Raw genomic sequence first — 18,853 nt, 5'->3', positions numbered from 1 at the left:
GTGGAAGGTGTCCCTGCCCATGGCAGGGGGGTTAGAACTGGATGATCTTTAAGGTCCCTTCCAACCCAAACCATTCTATGATTCTATATTTTTAATTTTTAACTACTGCTTACACATTTCCACATCTGTTTGGAAACAGGAGTATTTTTAACAAATTCCAGGCAGTTTTACTGAAAGAACTGTGATATCTTCACATAAACGTTAGTTTGTTAGAAGTCTCTTCAAGTCCTGCTCCTGTTCCTATAAACTGCTTTTAAAATAAAAGTAAAAAACCTCATGGTTTAAACCCCAGGAATTGCTATTTTGATTTTACTTGCATCTTAGTAAATTGGGAATAACTCTGCTGACTTGCAGTACTGTAAAGGAAGCATAGGCAGAATCAGGTCCTTACTAGGTTGTGCTGAACTCTTCTGATAAACACACACATTTCCCATACACATACTCTCAGATGGTAAAAAAACGGAGAATCCCATTGAATTCAGCAGAGAAACATTTGAGGAAGTAGCCCACAGTATTAGAAAGCTGAGCGCCATACATGTGTCCAAAACAGCCAGCTCTTTGTAAAGCTTAGCTAAATATTTTGTCTCCTTGAATTTAGATTTCTCATTCATCTTTTAGTCATCTGTGCTTGTCACAGAAATAGACCGTACAAGAACAGTTCTGCTTAAAGCAAACTTCATCCATGTCTCAATTCTCTTAGATTAGAAGTGTACACTAACTGTGTTTTTAAATCCCTCTTAGACTAAATAGGAACAACACTTATTTTTTACTTTATTGGTCTACAAACCAGGAAAATATCTGTTGTTTCTAAATTTGAAGTGTGCACTATAACATACAAAACATATTTAGCAGTATAGTAAAAATTACCAGCTGTACGTCAGTACTGAAATAAAAGTAAGCATTTATCATCAAATTCAAATGTTCTAGATAGCATTCTAACAGATTCATTCTGAAATAAATTGCGCTAGCGAACTTGTAGAGGGTGTGTTCAGAACTGACCCCTTTTTAACATAAAGAACATCGGGAATTTGATATGCCCTGCTTCTTGCTTTCCTTAAGAAATATGAACACTGAAATACAATAATGAACTGATTTATTGTACAAAAGAAAACGGGGATTTGATAAATGAAATGCATTATTATGCTTTAAAATAAATAGAAACCCCCGTGTTCTTTGGATTTCCACATATGTTGTATGTGTTGATTAATGTTTGTAAGTAAGTGAAAGGGATTTAAACCATTTACGGAGGAACAGACCTAAAGAGCATTCCCCCACATTGCATAACAGTTCTTTTGATGACACGGGTGCACACTTGGACTGCAAAGGAAAAAATCCTGCTCTTCCTCCATATAAAGAACATTGTCAAGATTACCTTAACCTACTGCTAAAGAATATCTTTATTTTTTAGTGCACTTTTCTTGTACCTTTGAAAACTGTCTTGCTTTCCAAATGAAAACCTAAAATATTTTTTACAAAATGATTACATTTAAGAATGAACAGCTGTTTGCTGTGCAAACTATCACCAATAACCCCAGGCAGAAATACGTCCTGTATCACGAACATATCCAATATGAAAGGGTTTATATGATGTAATTGCCTACAATGACAGGGACTACACATGTTGACCAAGAAGTCCCTTCCTGATCCCTGTGTCATCTGTCAATTTTTCTTTTTCCAGTCCTTTCCCAAGGGACAGTATCAGTCTATAAAAAATTGCCCTTCTTCCAGTGCAAGATTCTTGTGTATGTTATTATTCCTGTTTGTTCCAAAAACCACAATGATTGTGGCAGTTCCACCACAGGTATTGTTTACACTTAAATATCCTAATAAAAGAAAGTATTTAGATTACATCCTTAAATTTATAGTGGGAGAGGGAGATGGCTTTAACAGACTGGGAAATTTGAGCACTCTAAGTTCTGACCAGGAGAAGCTGCCGTAAACAAAACGAGAAGAAGACAAGGGCACGAAAATGTGTTCTGTTAGTAGAGTCAGCAACAGGGACAGATGGCATCAAGGGGGGAAACACAGCCCTTGTGTGGAACTGGAGATGTGGCACCAGGGAAGTTTTCAAAAGAGCCAGAAAAGAACAACTGAGAGATCAGACCAGAACTGCAGTTTCAATGAGACTGAATTTCAGAGAAAGGTGGGACTTCCAAGAAAAATGGTGTAAGGTCACTAGAGATATGAGTCTACATGGAAGCTGTGGCTGGCTGGTTTTCTGCAGGCTATCAGCCAGGGCTTCATTTGATCTAAACTGGTAATAAAAGCAAGCTCCTTCTGGCAGAAGACCCCTTACACAAAGAGGAAATCATGTTGCTTGCGTAAGCACGGAGCGAGGCTTATCTTTCAGTTTCTTTAAAATACCTGGATGCCCGGGAAGGTAACTAACAGTGTATACTTATGCAGGCAAAATGCTGGGTCCAGAAAAGTCTTAGGAATGTAAGAACACCACTTTTAGCGGTAGTTTCTAATTGCTGCATCACTACTGTAAAATACAACTGACTTGCAGGGCGCTTCTGGTTTTCTATATAAACCTGGACCATTGAATCACATAGCAGGAAGCCTCTACAGTGTTACTGTCTATCAGGAGAGGAAGATCAAAGGTGCAGGCTTACATACAGGGAGCAGCAGGAGTTTTTACAGCATTTATTTGTTCTGTCGTAAGTCTTCATGTCTATGTGTTGGAGGACACATATACCTAATGCAGTGGTTTGCAGCCATGTGTAATATGAGGCTGATGGGCTTTTTCCAGTGAAAATGCAGAACTTTCAGGCTTTCCCTAGCAAGTTTAACACCTCTTCTGATTCTGAGAAGATTGTAGAAAATTAAAAATCCATAGGCTTAAAAAGAGAAAAAAGGAACTGAATAAAAAGCAGTGTCTTCTTGACATTAACAGGGTGTTCACTGAACTTCCTGGGAAGATGTCATTTGATGTTTTGCCTGTGAATAATTCAGATGAGGAATGTCTTCCCTTTCATTTTTATGACTATCTAGCCCTTTCGCTTTCATGTTGACCTTCCAGGTAACTACACAAATTTACTACTGGGGGGGTTTCATAGCTGGCACATTGATTGGATCACTCTGTTTTTAAACTGTGGGTCAGATTCTGAAGAGAGACCCAGCATCCATTCCACTATTATTTTTCTAACGTGAATACTGGCTGCTTCAGCAGATACGGTGCCATGTTTTGCATACATCTGGAGCAAATGCTCCAATTACCAGATTTTGAGAAATTAAATACAAATACAAGAGAAACACAAATAAGTTACAAATGCAAACAAGCAAGAGATTTACAACTAAAGAAATACATTATTTCTTAAAGCAAAGGTAAGAAAAAGGAGGAAGTTAGGGAAATAATGAATTTTTAGAAGACAAACATGTTGAATCAGATGGCCTTTATCTCTCTCAGAAATCTTACTGCCTTTCTTTCCTTGGCACTTTCTTCAAATACCCTTCCAACACCCTGAGGCACAACATGGGACAAAGACCTCCAATGAAAAAAACACATAAAACAGTACAAGTCCTGTAATTTATAGTAATGAAAAGCAGTTTTTCTAGTGTATGTCATGAAATCAGTCTGCTGCTCTGTACAGTACACTAACAGAGACCATCTGAGCATCACAGATTACAGTTTAAATTGTTACATAGATATACATGGCAAGAAGAGGAGCTGACGTACTTATTTTGGAAATCACTAAGTAGATATGCAATCTTCCAAACCTTTCTGGAAGTTTACTGATCTCCTGGAATGTGTTTTCTGGGAGCATAAGGATTTTTATTTATGCTCTTTAGAGTTCCTGTGAACTGTGAGATGAGTATACTCTGCTCCAACTTTACAGTTTTATCTGTAGAAATAATTCAGTAGGAATTACCCTTCTTTAACTTAGCCTAGATTTTTTTTTTAATAAGTGGACAATAACACTGCACTGTTAAATGAGTGATTTTGACCCTGAATTTTCTGTGAAGGAAGATGTGTGTGTGTTGTACTCTGCATATATAAGCACTTGATCGCCAGATCACAACACTAAGTTTATGAAGCTCTACAAATTTGTACTGTAATTGATTAGTATTTTTTTATTTCACATTAAGTTTAGAATACAACTTTTTTTTAAAAGCCTGTTATTTATGACTTTCATCCTAGTTTGTGCAGCTGTGTATAGAGCTAGGTTTAAGGCTAGTTGGAAGCTAAAAAGTGTGTTGTAAATGCATTTGCACAGGTGCCATGGTCTCATTCTATTTGTTCTCTTTAAACATATTTATATGGTAACATATCAGCATCTCAGTTCATCCAGAATTAGCGAGGAGGGGCAGGGAAAGAGAGAATCTAGGCAAGTAATGTTATATGTCAATTCTAGCACTCTCTTAACTGTGATACTGCAAACTTCGTTTGCACTCATTTCACTTTTATTAAACTTAACTACTTAGTTTTCCAAAACAAATACAGTGAATTCAAGGATTTGGCAAACTGTAACTACCAAGGTCACTTTTGGGAAGATGTTATTCAGTTCTCATTAAAGACAGAACTGAGGGGGGAAAATGGAAAATCAGACATTGAAGCCATAGAAATTTTCTGCATACTCTCAGAACTGTGTATTGCTTATTCTAGGGAAGGAATGGAAGTATTATTTCTATTAATCACTAGCTGTCACAGAATTATTTCTCATTAAGAAAACTCATATGAATTTGTGGAACCTTAAGTAAATGCAGAAAGATTATTACTTTATATACTACCTGTTAAAACAAATATACATCATTAAAGAAACAAAGTAGTGATGTTTGTTATTACTGTGGACTGTGAATAGAAGGAAAATGGGACAGACAGTACCAGGTGTGGGTAAAAACCTGATATTTATGCCTACACTAAAGCACTTCACTGTATGCAGTGAAGGAACACACTGGCACTCTAAAGGGGATAAATATCAGTGAAGAACTTGAAGTCCTGAGAAAGAAAAGGGACCATGTTGAGAGGTCAAGTATGTTCGATGCTACCCTCAAATGCTTTCAGTAATGAACAATAAGGCGGTAATGAGGATGAGGCAAATATCTACTCAGACTTTTTATGCATTAGTCAAGCCAGTGAGTATGATGGCTGAACCAAAAAACTCGAGGAAAACAACTACTTTTGGATCAACCCACATTTTTTTCATTTTCTCCCTAGCAAAACAAACTCAAAAGAGGGTTGACCAGAAACAAAGTATTTTGTCTTCAGTTTATTTAGTCCCTCTTTATTTTATTTTTGTTAGTTAAATTTGAAGTGAAACATTGATAATTTTGTTCTGAAAATGCTGTAATGAAATGCTTAGTCTTTCCCAAATATATTTGCTTTCTGAATGTTTTTTCTGAAACCATTTATTAAATTTGACCCAATTTCATAAATACTTTTATTGTCCCTTCATGATATGTTGAACTGGTTAATCACATTCTCCGTTGCCAGTATTTTGTTTCCCAGGAACAAAGACCACTCATGTTTTCTCCTTTTATCCTCTTAATTGAAATGCATAATGCCTCATCACCAAAATACTTGAGTGTTTTCCATATTAAAAAATGCTCTCCAGAAAACCTCCTCCCTTCACTTTTCCTCCTTGTAGTAGAGCAACAATGTGAAAATGAGAAATCGGTATAGTTAAATTTAAAGATATGTGCATGAGTGAAAAAAGGTGAGGTTGAAGAGATGTTTTTTGTTTGTGATTCTGAAAATGGCAAGGTATTTGTCCATCCTTTCTGAGGTTCATCCTTCAGTAAGCAAGTGGGGGAATGCAACTGGTGTAATCTCTCGAAAGAAAGACAAGTTACTCTGAGGTAGCATCAACCTGACACGGAGTTTGTGTTCCAAGTCCAAACTCCTGAATTAAAAAGGGAGACGAATGCATGTATTGTTTAGCTCGTACAGACAGAATAGCATAAACCAAATTCTCTGCAGTAATGATAGCTGTGGTCTACTGAGTTTAGCAGCAATTTAATTTTTTCCCCAGGACATATACATATATATATATATATATATGTTTCGCTCCTTGGTATAGTGAGCTGCAAGTAACAAATCCACAGACAACCCACAGGCCACTACAGAGTTCCACAGTTCAATGTACAGTCTTTCTGGCTAGTCCCAAATAGGAGGATAAGTATTTTAAAGCCAGGGATAATTTGGACAGCAGCTCTCTATAAAGGCAAGAAGATCATAATAAGTCTATTAGTTTGACAATTGAAAGCCACACATCCCAAATGAGGATGAAAAAAAATGCCACTTCATTTTTTGTGTAAGGACTTTTCCCTCTTTTCAGCTAAATTATCTCAAACTTGCCTAGACTGAGCTTCAGTTAATTATTTTGCCCCACTGAGCAATCCTGAAGGAGACTGTGCTAAATTCAGAGTAAAGAGGATGCCTTGCTTTGCTTCTGCAGTGGTTCTATGCAGGTATTTGATAAGACGGAGCACAGGAACGAGCTGTTTGGGGTGCTGCAGTTGACTGCCCTGGAGATGGAGGAAAGCTGTCCACTATGACTCAGACACAGATATCTTAGCACAGTTCCCATGTAAATGAATTGCGATCGAAATATAATGTTTAGTTGCTAATTACATTTAGACTCCTTTGGGGAACCCACCAAGGTTTCTATGAATGTACAGTTCCAGCCAGTGAACAGACAGAATTAATCCATTGGTTTGCTCTAACAGGGGACCTAAAAAGAACAATTACTTACACTGCTGTGATTGCCCTTCTTCAAGGTTAAAATCTCCATACAGATTCCACTGTTGTTCTTCACATGAGATGATTTTTCTTTGAAGAGCAATGAAAGCTATTACATTAGCTATCCACTTATTTATTTTTCTAAATTAACAATAATGCTTTTGGTTAATGATAATGATTTTTATTTTTTCATTAGTGGCATCTTTATCCCTCATAAGCCACATTTTAAAAAAATTTAAAAATTAAAGAATTGGAAGATCAAACTTGGGAGAAACTTCAAAAGGTTTTCTCATCATAACCCAATTTTCCAGCAATGGCTTTTCTATGGCAGATGTTTGTCTAACAAAAACTGATCTAAAAACCCTCCATACCTTCCCCACGTTACCTATTCTAATGCTTAATTCTTACTACCGTTACAACATTTTTCCTAATGACTTGATCTAAATTTCACTTGATGCAATTTAAACCCATGACTTGCTGTCCACTGATTGTGCTTTGGTTTTCATATGCGCTCTCCCTCTAGTTGAGATCTTGCCAGTGCTGAGATAGCACAAAGATTTCTTCAGTTGTACAGTCCATTTTCCACAACAGCATGATACTGTTAATTCACATGCAGCTTGCAGTCCCAATATAGTTCTTTATCCCTTGGTGCAGAAATGTTCCTTAAGCTGACATTCCCTAGCATAGGTTCATGAAATTCATTACTTCTACGTAAGAATCCTGCCTTTATGTCTTTCATTTGCTTTTTTTTTTTTTAATTGGTGCACTCACAAATTTTGTGTATTTACTCAAATATTGCATTCATTAAAAATACAAATTTTTGTAAGTTGGAAGTAGCAAAGTGGATATACACTACTGCAAATACGATCTTTGGTGTAAAATATTGTAATTTGTTACACTCAGTTCTCTGTTCAAGATAGTTTCAAGACACGAAGAAGTATGGGGATGTTTATAGGGACATAATGCATGTGTAGATTCAGGAGAGTGATCAGTAACTGACAATATAGCAAAAGATGCTTTATTTAGCTCTTTCAAACAAGAGGTAGGTGAGGAATGTAACAGTAATAGTCTCATTTTACAACCAGATTTTCAAAGAAGTCATGCTTTCGTTAATGATCTTCAGGTTCTCTCTTGTTTCTTCACATTGTGGCTATTGCAGGTTCCCAGATCAGATTTGATCAGGTGTTATGTCTCTTAATGTTTTCAGAAGGGGAAATGGCCTTGCTGTCAAAATACCGCTGGGGCTCTACTGCATTCTTCTCCTGTATTGCCAGGTCTGCTCATGGGAATTCTTTGTTGAACACCAATTCCTAAATGTTATGTCAAGCAGTTTATACACACACCAAGTAGGTTCTCATCAGCAGTCAGCATGGTCATTATAGGATCCAATGGGAATATAGTGTTGGACTGCATCCTATGAAAGAAAGGTAAATTTAAACCTGTAAAATAGGTTGCTACATTTTGGCTAGCCTGGGTAGGCTTTCCATGTCAGAGTCAGTTCATATTTTAGGCACTATATTTTAGGAGAATCTCATGAATACTAAGACGCCTTTACAGTGTCAGGGAGGCCTTCCTAGCTGTAAACGAAGTATATCGTTTTCATGACCAAACTATTTTTCTTTCTAATATGATATTTTGTTTTTTCTTTTAGGTAGAGAGGATTGTAGACAAAAGGAAGAACAAGAAGGGCAAATGGGAATATCTCATCAGGTGGAAAGGCTACGGAAGCAATGAAGACACCTGGGAACCTGAACATCACCTATTACATTGTGAGGAATTTATTGATGAGTTCAATGGACTACATGTTACTAGAGAAAAGCGATCAAGACATGGGAAACAGGCCAGTGCTCCAAAATTTTTACGCGAAAGCCGAGGGTCATCTGTTGAGAAAATATCACATAGACCTTCTGAATCTGGGAAGTCTAAAGGGTCAACACACAAAAGGAAGAGAATTAATCCAACTCTTCAAAAACAGAAAAGAGGATACACAGCAAAGCCAGCATCTACTAATGACAGGGCTGCTAAAACTGTGACTTACCGAACTACTCCCAGCGGTTTACAGATCATGCCACTGAAAAAGCCACATAATGGTCTGCAGAATGGAGATGGCAGTCATGAAAAAGATTCTAGACATTTTGGGAATGGCTCACAACAGCAAAACATGGATTTAAATGATCATGAAGGAGAACAAAATTTGCCCAGCGTGTTGGAAGTTGGTAATGATTCACCTGTTGTGAATGGAATTGGTATGTGATTTAAACAACTACAGTCTTTGTGGGTGGGGGGGTGTTAATTGCAGCAACTGCAACTAGAGGGTCCACTCGTGGAAAAATCATTGTCATGCTACACAAGTGATATGGTGAGAAGCACATAAACAAGTTTCACACTCTTTCCCCATAAATGATACCATTTTTTTATCAGTTGGCTTCTCTCCTTCCATTTCCCACGGAGTGACATGAAGCAGTGTGGGCTTTGCTACATGCCTTTGCAGTATAAAGTCCTTGTGGGGAAATGATGACAAGGCACAAAGTAGGAATGACAACTGAGGTATGTATAATACTGCAACTTTGGTTTTGTGTATCACCAAGTAACAAATCACTTCTCAGTTATGTGTGCTCAGACCCAATGGTCTAGAAAGATCAGGATTCTTTTAGAAACGGAATTAATACCACTCTTGCTAAAGTATCGTGGTAAGTATGGCTGAATAACATTCAAGTTCCTCAGTATTAATGCTCATCATATTCAGTACTCAGAACTGCCAGGTCCTTGTCTCTGACAGTGACTGGATACATCAGAAGTCACAAGACGTACTCTACAGGAAGGTACAAACAGCCTTGAAGTGAATGAGAAGAAATAGGAGAAATTTCTTTCTAATCCTCATAGTTACTGACTGGCTTAGTTCTCAAAAGAATAAAGCTTTATGTTCTCTATATTCAGCTATTCAGCTTAATGCAACTAAGTAGCTTCTCATTATCTATATGTGTCCAATTTTTTTTTTTTTTAATCCTACCAAATTTAAAGCCTCAATGGGGCTTTGTGGCAGTAATTTCCAGGAATTAAAAATGAGATGCACATTTTATTTCATCAGGGGTTTGGGTTTGGGGTTTTGTTTGGGGTTTTTTGACCTTTACTGTCATTGAATAAGCTCTTGTCCTTATATGAGGGGATAAAGCGGAAGACATCCCGTCAATCAGCAGGCAGCCCCAGCCTTTTTAGCCTTCCTACCACGTGGAAGTCTTTCCAGATTCCTGGTAGTTTTCAGTATCCTCTTGTGCCTTTGGTGTGTGGGATTTTTTTAATATCTTTTAAAAACAGCAGGAACTCTTCCAAATTATTTCCTACTGCTTACTGATACAGTGGCAATACAACCTTTTGAGAATTATTTTTTCTGCTGTTACACATGGCATAAAGGTTTTCATTCAGTGATACACAGTTGCTCTTAGGTTTTTTTTCCTTGCTGGTTACAGTTAATTTAGAACACAGCTATAGGTATGATTTTTTTCATTATGCATTTAATCTGCTTTACTGTTGCCAATTCACCTTTTTATTATGACTCAGTGAAGCTCTTCAGAATCTTTCGTGGTTTTTACTCTACTTATTTTGTACTCTCTTCAAATTTTCCTCTCATACTTCTCTTCCCAGTTCATTAGTACATACATTAAATAAACTAATCCTTCTGCAGGTCCTTAGGGCAGCCAACTACTAATCATTTGACATGATGAAAAGTAACCATTTGTCCCAATTATTTATTTTTGTTAGCCACTTTCTATAGCCCGTAATAGCACTCATTTCCTTAACAGCTTCTTGTGAATTGCCCTGCCAAAAACTTTTCAAAAGTCAACATAAATTATATCATCCCACTTTCCATTTTCCACCCTACTGGCAATCTAGCAAATGCTGCTTGATTTGGGAAGTAGAACTGACCTTGCCTAGTCTTACTGGTTACATCCTGTAACTACTGGGATCTTTCAATCCAGGCATCAAATATCTTGTTAAAGACTCCCAAACCAGCAAAATGTATGGTCAGTTTTAAATACGTAAATAGCCCAGATGATGTCAACAACACTTAAAATTGAGAGTGCAGGCTTTTGTATTTTGATGAGTTTGAGCTCATATAAGACTGCTTAAAAAGTTACCTGCTTCTTTAAAAATATTTGCATATCTAATTACATATGTGTATAAAGTTATTTTTCTTTGCTTTCTTACTGTTTGATGAAGGTTTTTTTATCATTTGTTTTATGTTATTCATTGGGGAAGTTCTGATACAAAATGCATCTTTGAAATGCATCTTTAAAATGCATTAATTCCCATATTTTAGAATTATTTTTTTTTAGTGAAGAACTAAAGGGCCACAAAAAACTGTAAGGTCAAATGAGCCTTTCATTTGTCCCCACAAGAGCTAATGAATGGCATCTACCAGCCCCTGTTTGAATAATCCCTGTAAGAGAGCTCTACTTCAGTAGAAAGCTGCTTTCCCTAAGCAGCCAGGTGTTCTGCCATGTACAGAGGGCTCCTGGCCTCACAGCTGATGTATGCAGCTCCTTTAAAACATTTCTTTATGATGGTTTTTGCATTCTCCAGATCCATCACTTCCATTCTGTAGTTTGCTCTCCTTTCTCCCTTGCATTCTGACCTCCCTGTAGGCAAAAGGAAGAGATCTTTGAATCTCTGCCTGGTTCTCATATGAGAAACCCATACTCAGCAGCACTCCCAAGGTCAGAAATCCCTCCAGTCTTGCTTTGTGATACCCAGCACATGCATAGTGGAGAAAATTACAAAGAGGAGATGAGACTACCAAAGCAAGAGCAGACAGAATCTGGTGGAGAAGGGTCAAAGTAAAAATACTAGCTTTTTTCCTAATATTGCCCTACAAGCTTGAGAGAAGTCAGATTTCCTGATACAGGATTTTGCATCATTTGAAATGTCAAATCGAAGAAACTTGCACTACTCTTCAACAAGTCCAACAATTTACTGAATTCCCCACGGTATTCACACTCACAGGGAAGTAGCACAGAAGATGCCAGTTTGATTCTGCTATGTGTCCTGTTAGTATCACAAACTCATTTTAATCAGGATAGATGTCACACTAAAATTGGTCTGAAATTTTACAAATTACAAATGAAGAAAGTTTCAGAGAAAAATGCCAATTTGTTGAATAACAGAAGTTTTGTTCCAAACATCTTGGGTTTCAAAACTTTCTCCAAATCTGAGCCAAGGTCCCAAGGCTTTGTCCCTTGAGACCAGGAGCAATGTGGCAGTCTGCTTGGCAGGACTCCCACATTCAGCTTTGAGGCAGCCAGCTATGCCAGAGGTTTCAGGCAGTCTGCCACAGAGTCTGCAAGTCGAAAGCCCGGCATGCCCCATCAGTGCTCACAGGGCTCCCAGACACTATATGTAGAACAAAGAGGGAGCCTGGAGGACCTGGGTTTGGCTCCCAGAAGCTGTGGCTCCCAGGCAGCCCCATGCAGAATGTGATGAAATAGACATTTGTGTCAGCTTTGAGATTGCCTATATGGAGCCCAAATGAATGTCAGACTCATTTCACAGCTAAGTGTAAGTGCACAGAAAAGGTATATAGAAATTTTAAGTTGGTCTTGAGATGAAGCCTAGATTTGGAAAACTCAAAAATTCCCCCCAATTTGAAAACCCAGCTGTAGGCCCAGCTCTGCTACCAGTGTTGGCCTATGCTTGAAGGCCTCCAAAACCCATCAACTTGAACCAATATTCTTTCATATTATAATAACGTTTAACTACTACTGTATTGATCCAAGCAATATAATTAGTAATTTATAAACTATAACTAATCAAAAAATATCTATTTTGTGTGTGGTATGCCAGTTCTGTTGAAACAAATAATAGCTATTTGAACACTAGTTTTTGATGACTCCTTGAATGGACTTCCACCAGTCTGTTTTGTTTTGTCCATACATCCACTTGGGTACAAGTGTTTCCTGCTCAACCTATAGATAAAACCCTCACCAGTAAGTTACTTACCCCAGAAAGGTGACCATATACCTACAGATGTATGAACAAAATCATATATGCAGCCCAGTGGAGGCCTGGAACCTTGCTGAAGTTGGGACAGATCTTTCTTACCAAAACCTCTCTTCTACCTTCTACACATCCCGTCACAAGGAGAGTAGAGTCATCTTTGCTGACAGTTATTTAAGGATCTGCAAATGGGAAAATGTTGAAAAACTCTGCAGGAAAACATCCACTGATGCTCCCAGGAGCTAATAATACCGTTCTTTCTGATGATATTTGTTGTCTTCTGTTATCGCATTTCTGTTTCTCTCCAGATGTTGTAATTGAGAGTGATTGTTTTGTCAAGTTTCTTGACAGCATCAAAAAACATCCTCTTTTAATTTTCTCTTTGCTTTTTCTACATCACTCTATTTCTGTACCATCTGCTGAAGAATTTTTGCTTGTCATGTATCACTAACCACTCTTTTTCTCCATTAAGAAAATCTTTGTAGTCTCATGGTGCCCTTAATTTAAATACTCTCTATGAACTTAGTCACTGCTTCCTCTTGGTTTTTTAGCTTGTTCTGTTTTATTTATTCTGGAGCAATACTGGCAGTAAAAGACAACCAAATATGCTTGCTTTCTCAGTTTGGATAAAAACCCATTGCTTTTAGATATCTTACAGATGCTCCCTTAGCTGGAGAAGTCTGAAATTATTAGTAAATTATCAACAGAACACTGCTTTTAAGTATGTACAGTATTAACCATTACCCACAAGAAAGACAGAAAGGAGACAGAGAAAGGCTATTGGGAAGACTGAGGAATGCAGAACTGTTCACTAAATCTCTCAATAGCAGAACTAGGGACCACTGACTGAAACTGGTAGAACATCAGATAAAAGCACAGATGAAAGAAAATTCTTCTCTGTGTAGTGGCTACACAACTTCTCAAAGTTATACCACAGGAAGCTGTGGAGACAGACAGCATCAACAGGCTCAAAAGTGGATTAGAGAAATCCATGAAAAGGTCCACGAGCAAATACTGAAGGAAACAGGAAGGATGAATCCTCCCATATTCCTATACAACACTTAGGGATGATACTAGGGCAAAGGACTGCAGAAAGTGGCCAAGCTTGCATTTTCTCCTTAAATAGCATTCTTTACTGCCATTCTTGGAGAAGGATTACTAGATGCACCAGTGGTCTGGGAATATCTTAAATTCCCTTAAAAAATATTGAAACTTCTTCTAGATACCAGTGTGGTTTTAGGTATTCCACAAGTTCTACTGCTGATTAAAAACAATGTAATAATTAGATTAAACTCCTACTAAAGGAAGGAATATTTTCTCCTGTTCTCTTTTCTTTTTGTACTTAGACTGAGCATCAAATACTCACTACTAAGCCAGTAAACCACACTTACAGGTACCTAAAGCTTCCTTAGTTAATTTGTGACATCCTTAATTTGTTTCACATGCAGTATAGATTGCTTTGAGAATGTCTCTTTTTCCCTATGTCACAGTCATTTTTCATCTTGACATATTAAGGTACTGTTACCCTTGTGTGCATTAAGCAGGTGCTAACTATTAACCCTCATGCAGAGACAATCTGGATGCTTTAGTGGCTCCAGAGCAAATCTTCAGTAGCTCCATCACATCCATGCAACAGACATGCTAAATTGGCCTGGTTTCACATGAGTGTTGTCTTTAGATTTTGCTGATCATTTTCTCCAGTTTATCAGGTTAAACAAGATTAAAGGGTTGCACTGTATACACTGAAACAACAATTTACTTAATATATGTTGTTCTGTTAATCATCCATCTTGGAAATGACACTTTTCCATCTATGTTTCTCTCATATTTAATTTAGATCTTTCTCTCCTCTGGTTAAATTTCTGTCAGCTGGCGTGCAGATAGTTAAAATACTGTGATAAGATCTGTAGTTTCTTACATCATATATTTAATTTACAATCTGAATGCATTACTCAAGGAAGAATACAACAAAAAATTAGAATAAAATTATTACTGAGGCTTTTTGTTGAGCTGGATTATCTGTGTGAATTATCTTCTACTATTCTCATACCACCTGTATTTAAAATAGATGTGGCATAATCTTCAACACTAGGTAGATAATCAGTACCGTTAATCTGACACATCTTCCATTCAATGTTCATTTGTGCCTCTGATTTTATAAGTTCTTTACACTTTTGGGGGAGATTTAACTCTTCACATCTTAGTAGCTTATTACTGGGTCAAGCAACATAGTAAGTATTGAATAGATAAAAATGCAATATTTAAAAGTCTGCCTCAGTCAAGTAATTAATTTGTTTCAGCATATTATTCCCAATGATATAGTTTTCCATTAGTAATTTCACAAGCTGATTTTTGTTTGTAAGAATACATGTCAAAATATATGCAGTAGCAAAACCTCATGAAAAAAAAGAAACTTGCCATAAAAAATTATTCATAATTTTTAAAATTCAAGCACATGGTGATTTCTACACTTGAGATAATTCTTGACAAGAAAACAAATTTCAAATTCTGCTGGCTTCAAATGATTTTTTTTCAAATCGATGATCTAACATAATTTGTCAATGTTTGCATTGCACCAGTTAAATCTTCTATTCAATATAATATAAGCGATGTTTTAGATGGTATCTCTTAATTTAACAATGAAAAAGAGTTTTATGATTGACTAAAATAGCAGACTTTTTAACAAACATGCATTTTTGTGTGTAGATATATGTGTACACACATGCACACGTTACATGATGAGGCCAAATGATGCACCAGTTAAATACTATTAGGCACTCTATATATTTTAACATCACATATCATAACTCCACTGTATATACAGGCATTTCACACACTGTGAACAATTCCTCAGGCCATTGCCAACTGAGAGGTATCAGACAGTTCAGTTACCTATATAAACATCAAGTTGAAACGTAGCTAATCCAAAATGAGGGTAAGTGATTTTGATTTAGAGAGTAATCTGTGATGAATTCACCATTCAATTCCGTTCCAACAGAGCATTTTTAATTGGATAGTGGTCATTTAAAGTATAAAATTTAAATCTGTGTTCTAATATTCATCTCATCTGCCCTTTCAAAATTCCTGGCTATTTGATACCAGAAGCTGGAACAGGTCAGCTTTGGCAGCAGTAAAGAACGGAACAAACAAAGGTGTTTTCATTCAGCTTTTTCTTGGCCTTTCTTAAATACGGCATATTGTGGGCTCATGTCTATTTAAACAAAAAACAGATTTGGAAACTATTTCAATGAACAGAGTGACTTTAATCTCTGTTCCTCAACAACCTGTCTCTGCTTTACTTTTAATGGTAATAGTGTGAAACATCTGTAATTAGAAAAGGAGTATTGCATTAAAATCTTGTAAAGATATTTTCAACATTCCAGCTCAGCATTGTTACCAATCATAATATATTGCCTATCACAGAGGAACTGTAAACATAAGCAAAGTAATAGTTTACAGTTCATACACAGAGTAAGTGAGAATAAACTGTCTTTTAAAATTGACATACTATTACTCTCATTTGTTTTTAAGGAGGAACTATATCTTTCTTGTCATTGTTCCCTTTTTTTCGTACTGCTAGATACCCTCCAAAATGGCATCAGCATTAGTATTTATTATGTACAAAGTCCAGTATTAATATCATACCTCTTAATAAAAAGTCAGTAATTATTGTTACTGCAAAATGTAATGAGCAGAAGCTTGGGATCAGAGCAGAGGATGGCTAACTGCTATTTCTAATGCTAACCACAAGGATACGTGGAACAGAATGCCAGTTGTGTCAGCTTAGTAGGAACTCCCTTAACTTACTGTCACACAGAGAGGTGCAACAAGTGTGTATTGGGATTGTTATTTGAAACTGATAATGACCTTTTGGTCACCATAAAAGGAAGAAAATGTAACTTTGAAAGATGGGATTTGGACTAAACTTGTAATGTCAAGTTTCTCCAAAGCTGAATTAGAATCTTCCTATGAATTCAGGGATCACCCCAAATTCATATGAAAGACTATGATACAATTGCTTTCATCTTCAAAGCAGAACTGCATCCCATTAACAGTACCAGTCCTACATGCTACAGTTCATTGGATCTAGAGGTTGTCTGATCAGAGAACAAAACATACTGCATGTTGGAATATAGAATAATAAGAATGGATTGAGGCCATATTTGACTAGCCAAGCATATTTTTGATTTATCAAATCTATCACATAGAGGCTATCGTAAATACTGAGCTATGTTTAAGCTAATAGAAAGTATCACTCCATTTCTTTGAAGGTATAGACATAACTATGCTTTGATTCTTTCCATCTGAAAGGTTCTTCTCTGGCCAATGGAAGCTTGAATCTACACAGCACTGTGAAAAGGAAACTAGATGGGGAGAAAGATTATGTCTTCGATAAGAGACTAAGATACAGCGTGCGTCAAAATGAAAGTAACTGTCGGTTCAGGGACATTGTAGTCCGGAAAGAAGATGGTTTTACACATATTCTGCTGTCCAGTCAGACGTCAGATAACAATGCACTGACCCCGGAGGTAAGCATGTAGCCATAAAAACCAAAGCAAGCCATCCTAATGTGTGGGTTATCTTGGAAACACTGCACTTGAACTGGATTTTATGTATTTTTGTCCTAATTGATTATCTTAGAAAAGAAATATGGAGTTCAGATATATCTAACTTTTTCATGCTTGGGATTCCTATCAAAAAGAATGCAATGGAAATTAATTTTTAATTTACATGTCTGAAACCAAAAATTAGAATTAAAGAAAGGAATGGCAGAATCAGTATTTCCAGCATGGAGTTGTGTGAAGCAGTTTTTCACACATTGAAGTTACTGGTATTTACTATCCTTAGGAGAAATCTGGTCTCTTTCATTTTATTAATTTAAACAGTGCTCCGGTTGTTTCATACAGAGAATTTCAGGCTATATCCTGAGACAGTAATTCTAAAAGTGTATCTTGATCCCTAATTGCTTTTTCTCTGAATCACTTTATGAGTCCTTATTTATGAAATCTCAACCAATTAGGGGCTCTATTCTCAGCTGAATTGCATTAATTCGTACAACATATAAATGATATTAATTAATTCCCTTGTTCCAAACATTATACACTTAAGGTCAGACCTGGACTTGTAGCTTGTACTACGCCAGTACATATATGGGTCACTGGAAGGGCTGAGAAGCTTTTCCTTCCATTCCCTGTGATCCCAGCAGAGTGGGCGGTGATGCCCTGGCATACCTTTCCCATGTCAGAACAAAAGGGGTGTCAGTAAATCCCTGCATCAGGATGCATGTCCCAGAGAGCAGAGAACATGCTTGAGCCCTGTTCCACATGGGCAGTAATGGCCTGATGGGAAGGGCTTACCATACATGAGAGAGGAAACAACAGGAGCTGCCTCCCAGCACCAGTTTTGCCTGTGAGCATTCTGCAGGCACAGTTCCTCCACGAGCTGCTCGCAGTGTGGCAGATCTCTACCTTTTCTGCCCTCCAGACATGCCAGCGCAGCTCTGTCTTACACAGTAACTTCAAGATAAGAGTATATGAAATATCAGTTTGAGCAGCATCTGAGGGAAAAGTAGATGATAGCTTTGAGGAGTTATTTTATTCAATAAGAAACTGATTAACTTTGAAATTAATTACTTATAATGAGCTTCAGATAAAACCACTGGCAGGTATGATGGGCCCTGAATTTGACTCCCCTTCCCAAATGCACACCTACACATGGACATCAATACACAGAATGATACTAAATAGTTAAAACTGATGGTACATACATTTCTCACTCCTAGTTTTTAAACTATATAATATTTAAAAGGACTATCTTGGTAATTAACACAGAACACCAAACACCTACTTTTAATACAAATTCCTTAAAACACATTAGATTGCATCAAATCCATCATTCCATCCATGTATTAATTACCACTAATTGACACTGCAGGTAATTTAAACAAAGAGCTCAAGGGCCTGAAAAAGTATGAAATCAAGGACTGACTAACTACATTCAGGCTGAACAGACATACCTTTACGTTGCTGGCTGTGCTGTTCCACATCAGCAATGTTCAAATGCTCTAACCAGTGAATTAATTCAGGTTCTTCAGGTCTGCCAAAGCAATCCGTTTCATTCTTTGAAAATTTTCAATATGCCGGGATTCTACCTCTGTGGAAGAATAAATGATAAGCATAT

The 18,853-nt window shown here is 37.0% G+C and overlaps 1 protein-coding gene across 4 annotated transcripts in view; it reads left to right on the top strand.

Moving 5' to 3' along the window:
* The window catches only part of CDYL2 (chromodomain Y like 2), a 61,389-nt gene that overhangs the window by 24,688 nt on the left and 17,848 nt on the right, over window positions 1–18,853 (top strand). For all 4 annotated transcript variants that reach the window (XM_052795635.1, XM_052795638.1, XM_052795637.1 and 1 more), the window contains 2 exons: window positions 8,334–8,928; window positions 16,985–17,202. In XM_052795635.1, the coding sequence (XP_052651595.1) occupies window positions 8,334–8,928; window positions 16,985–17,202 (813 nt within the window). The remainder of the gene's footprint in view (window positions 1–8,333; window positions 8,929–16,984; window positions 17,203–18,853) is intronic.

Source organism: Harpia harpyja, chromosome 9, assembly GCF_026419915.1.
Source record: "Harpia harpyja isolate bHarHar1 chromosome 9, bHarHar1 primary haplotype, whole genome shotgun sequence".
NCBI lineage: Eukaryota > Metazoa > Chordata > Aves > Accipitriformes > Accipitridae > Harpia > Harpia harpyja.
Note: the sequence above shows the minus strand (reverse complement) of the source record. Positions and strands in the feature narration are given on the sequence as shown.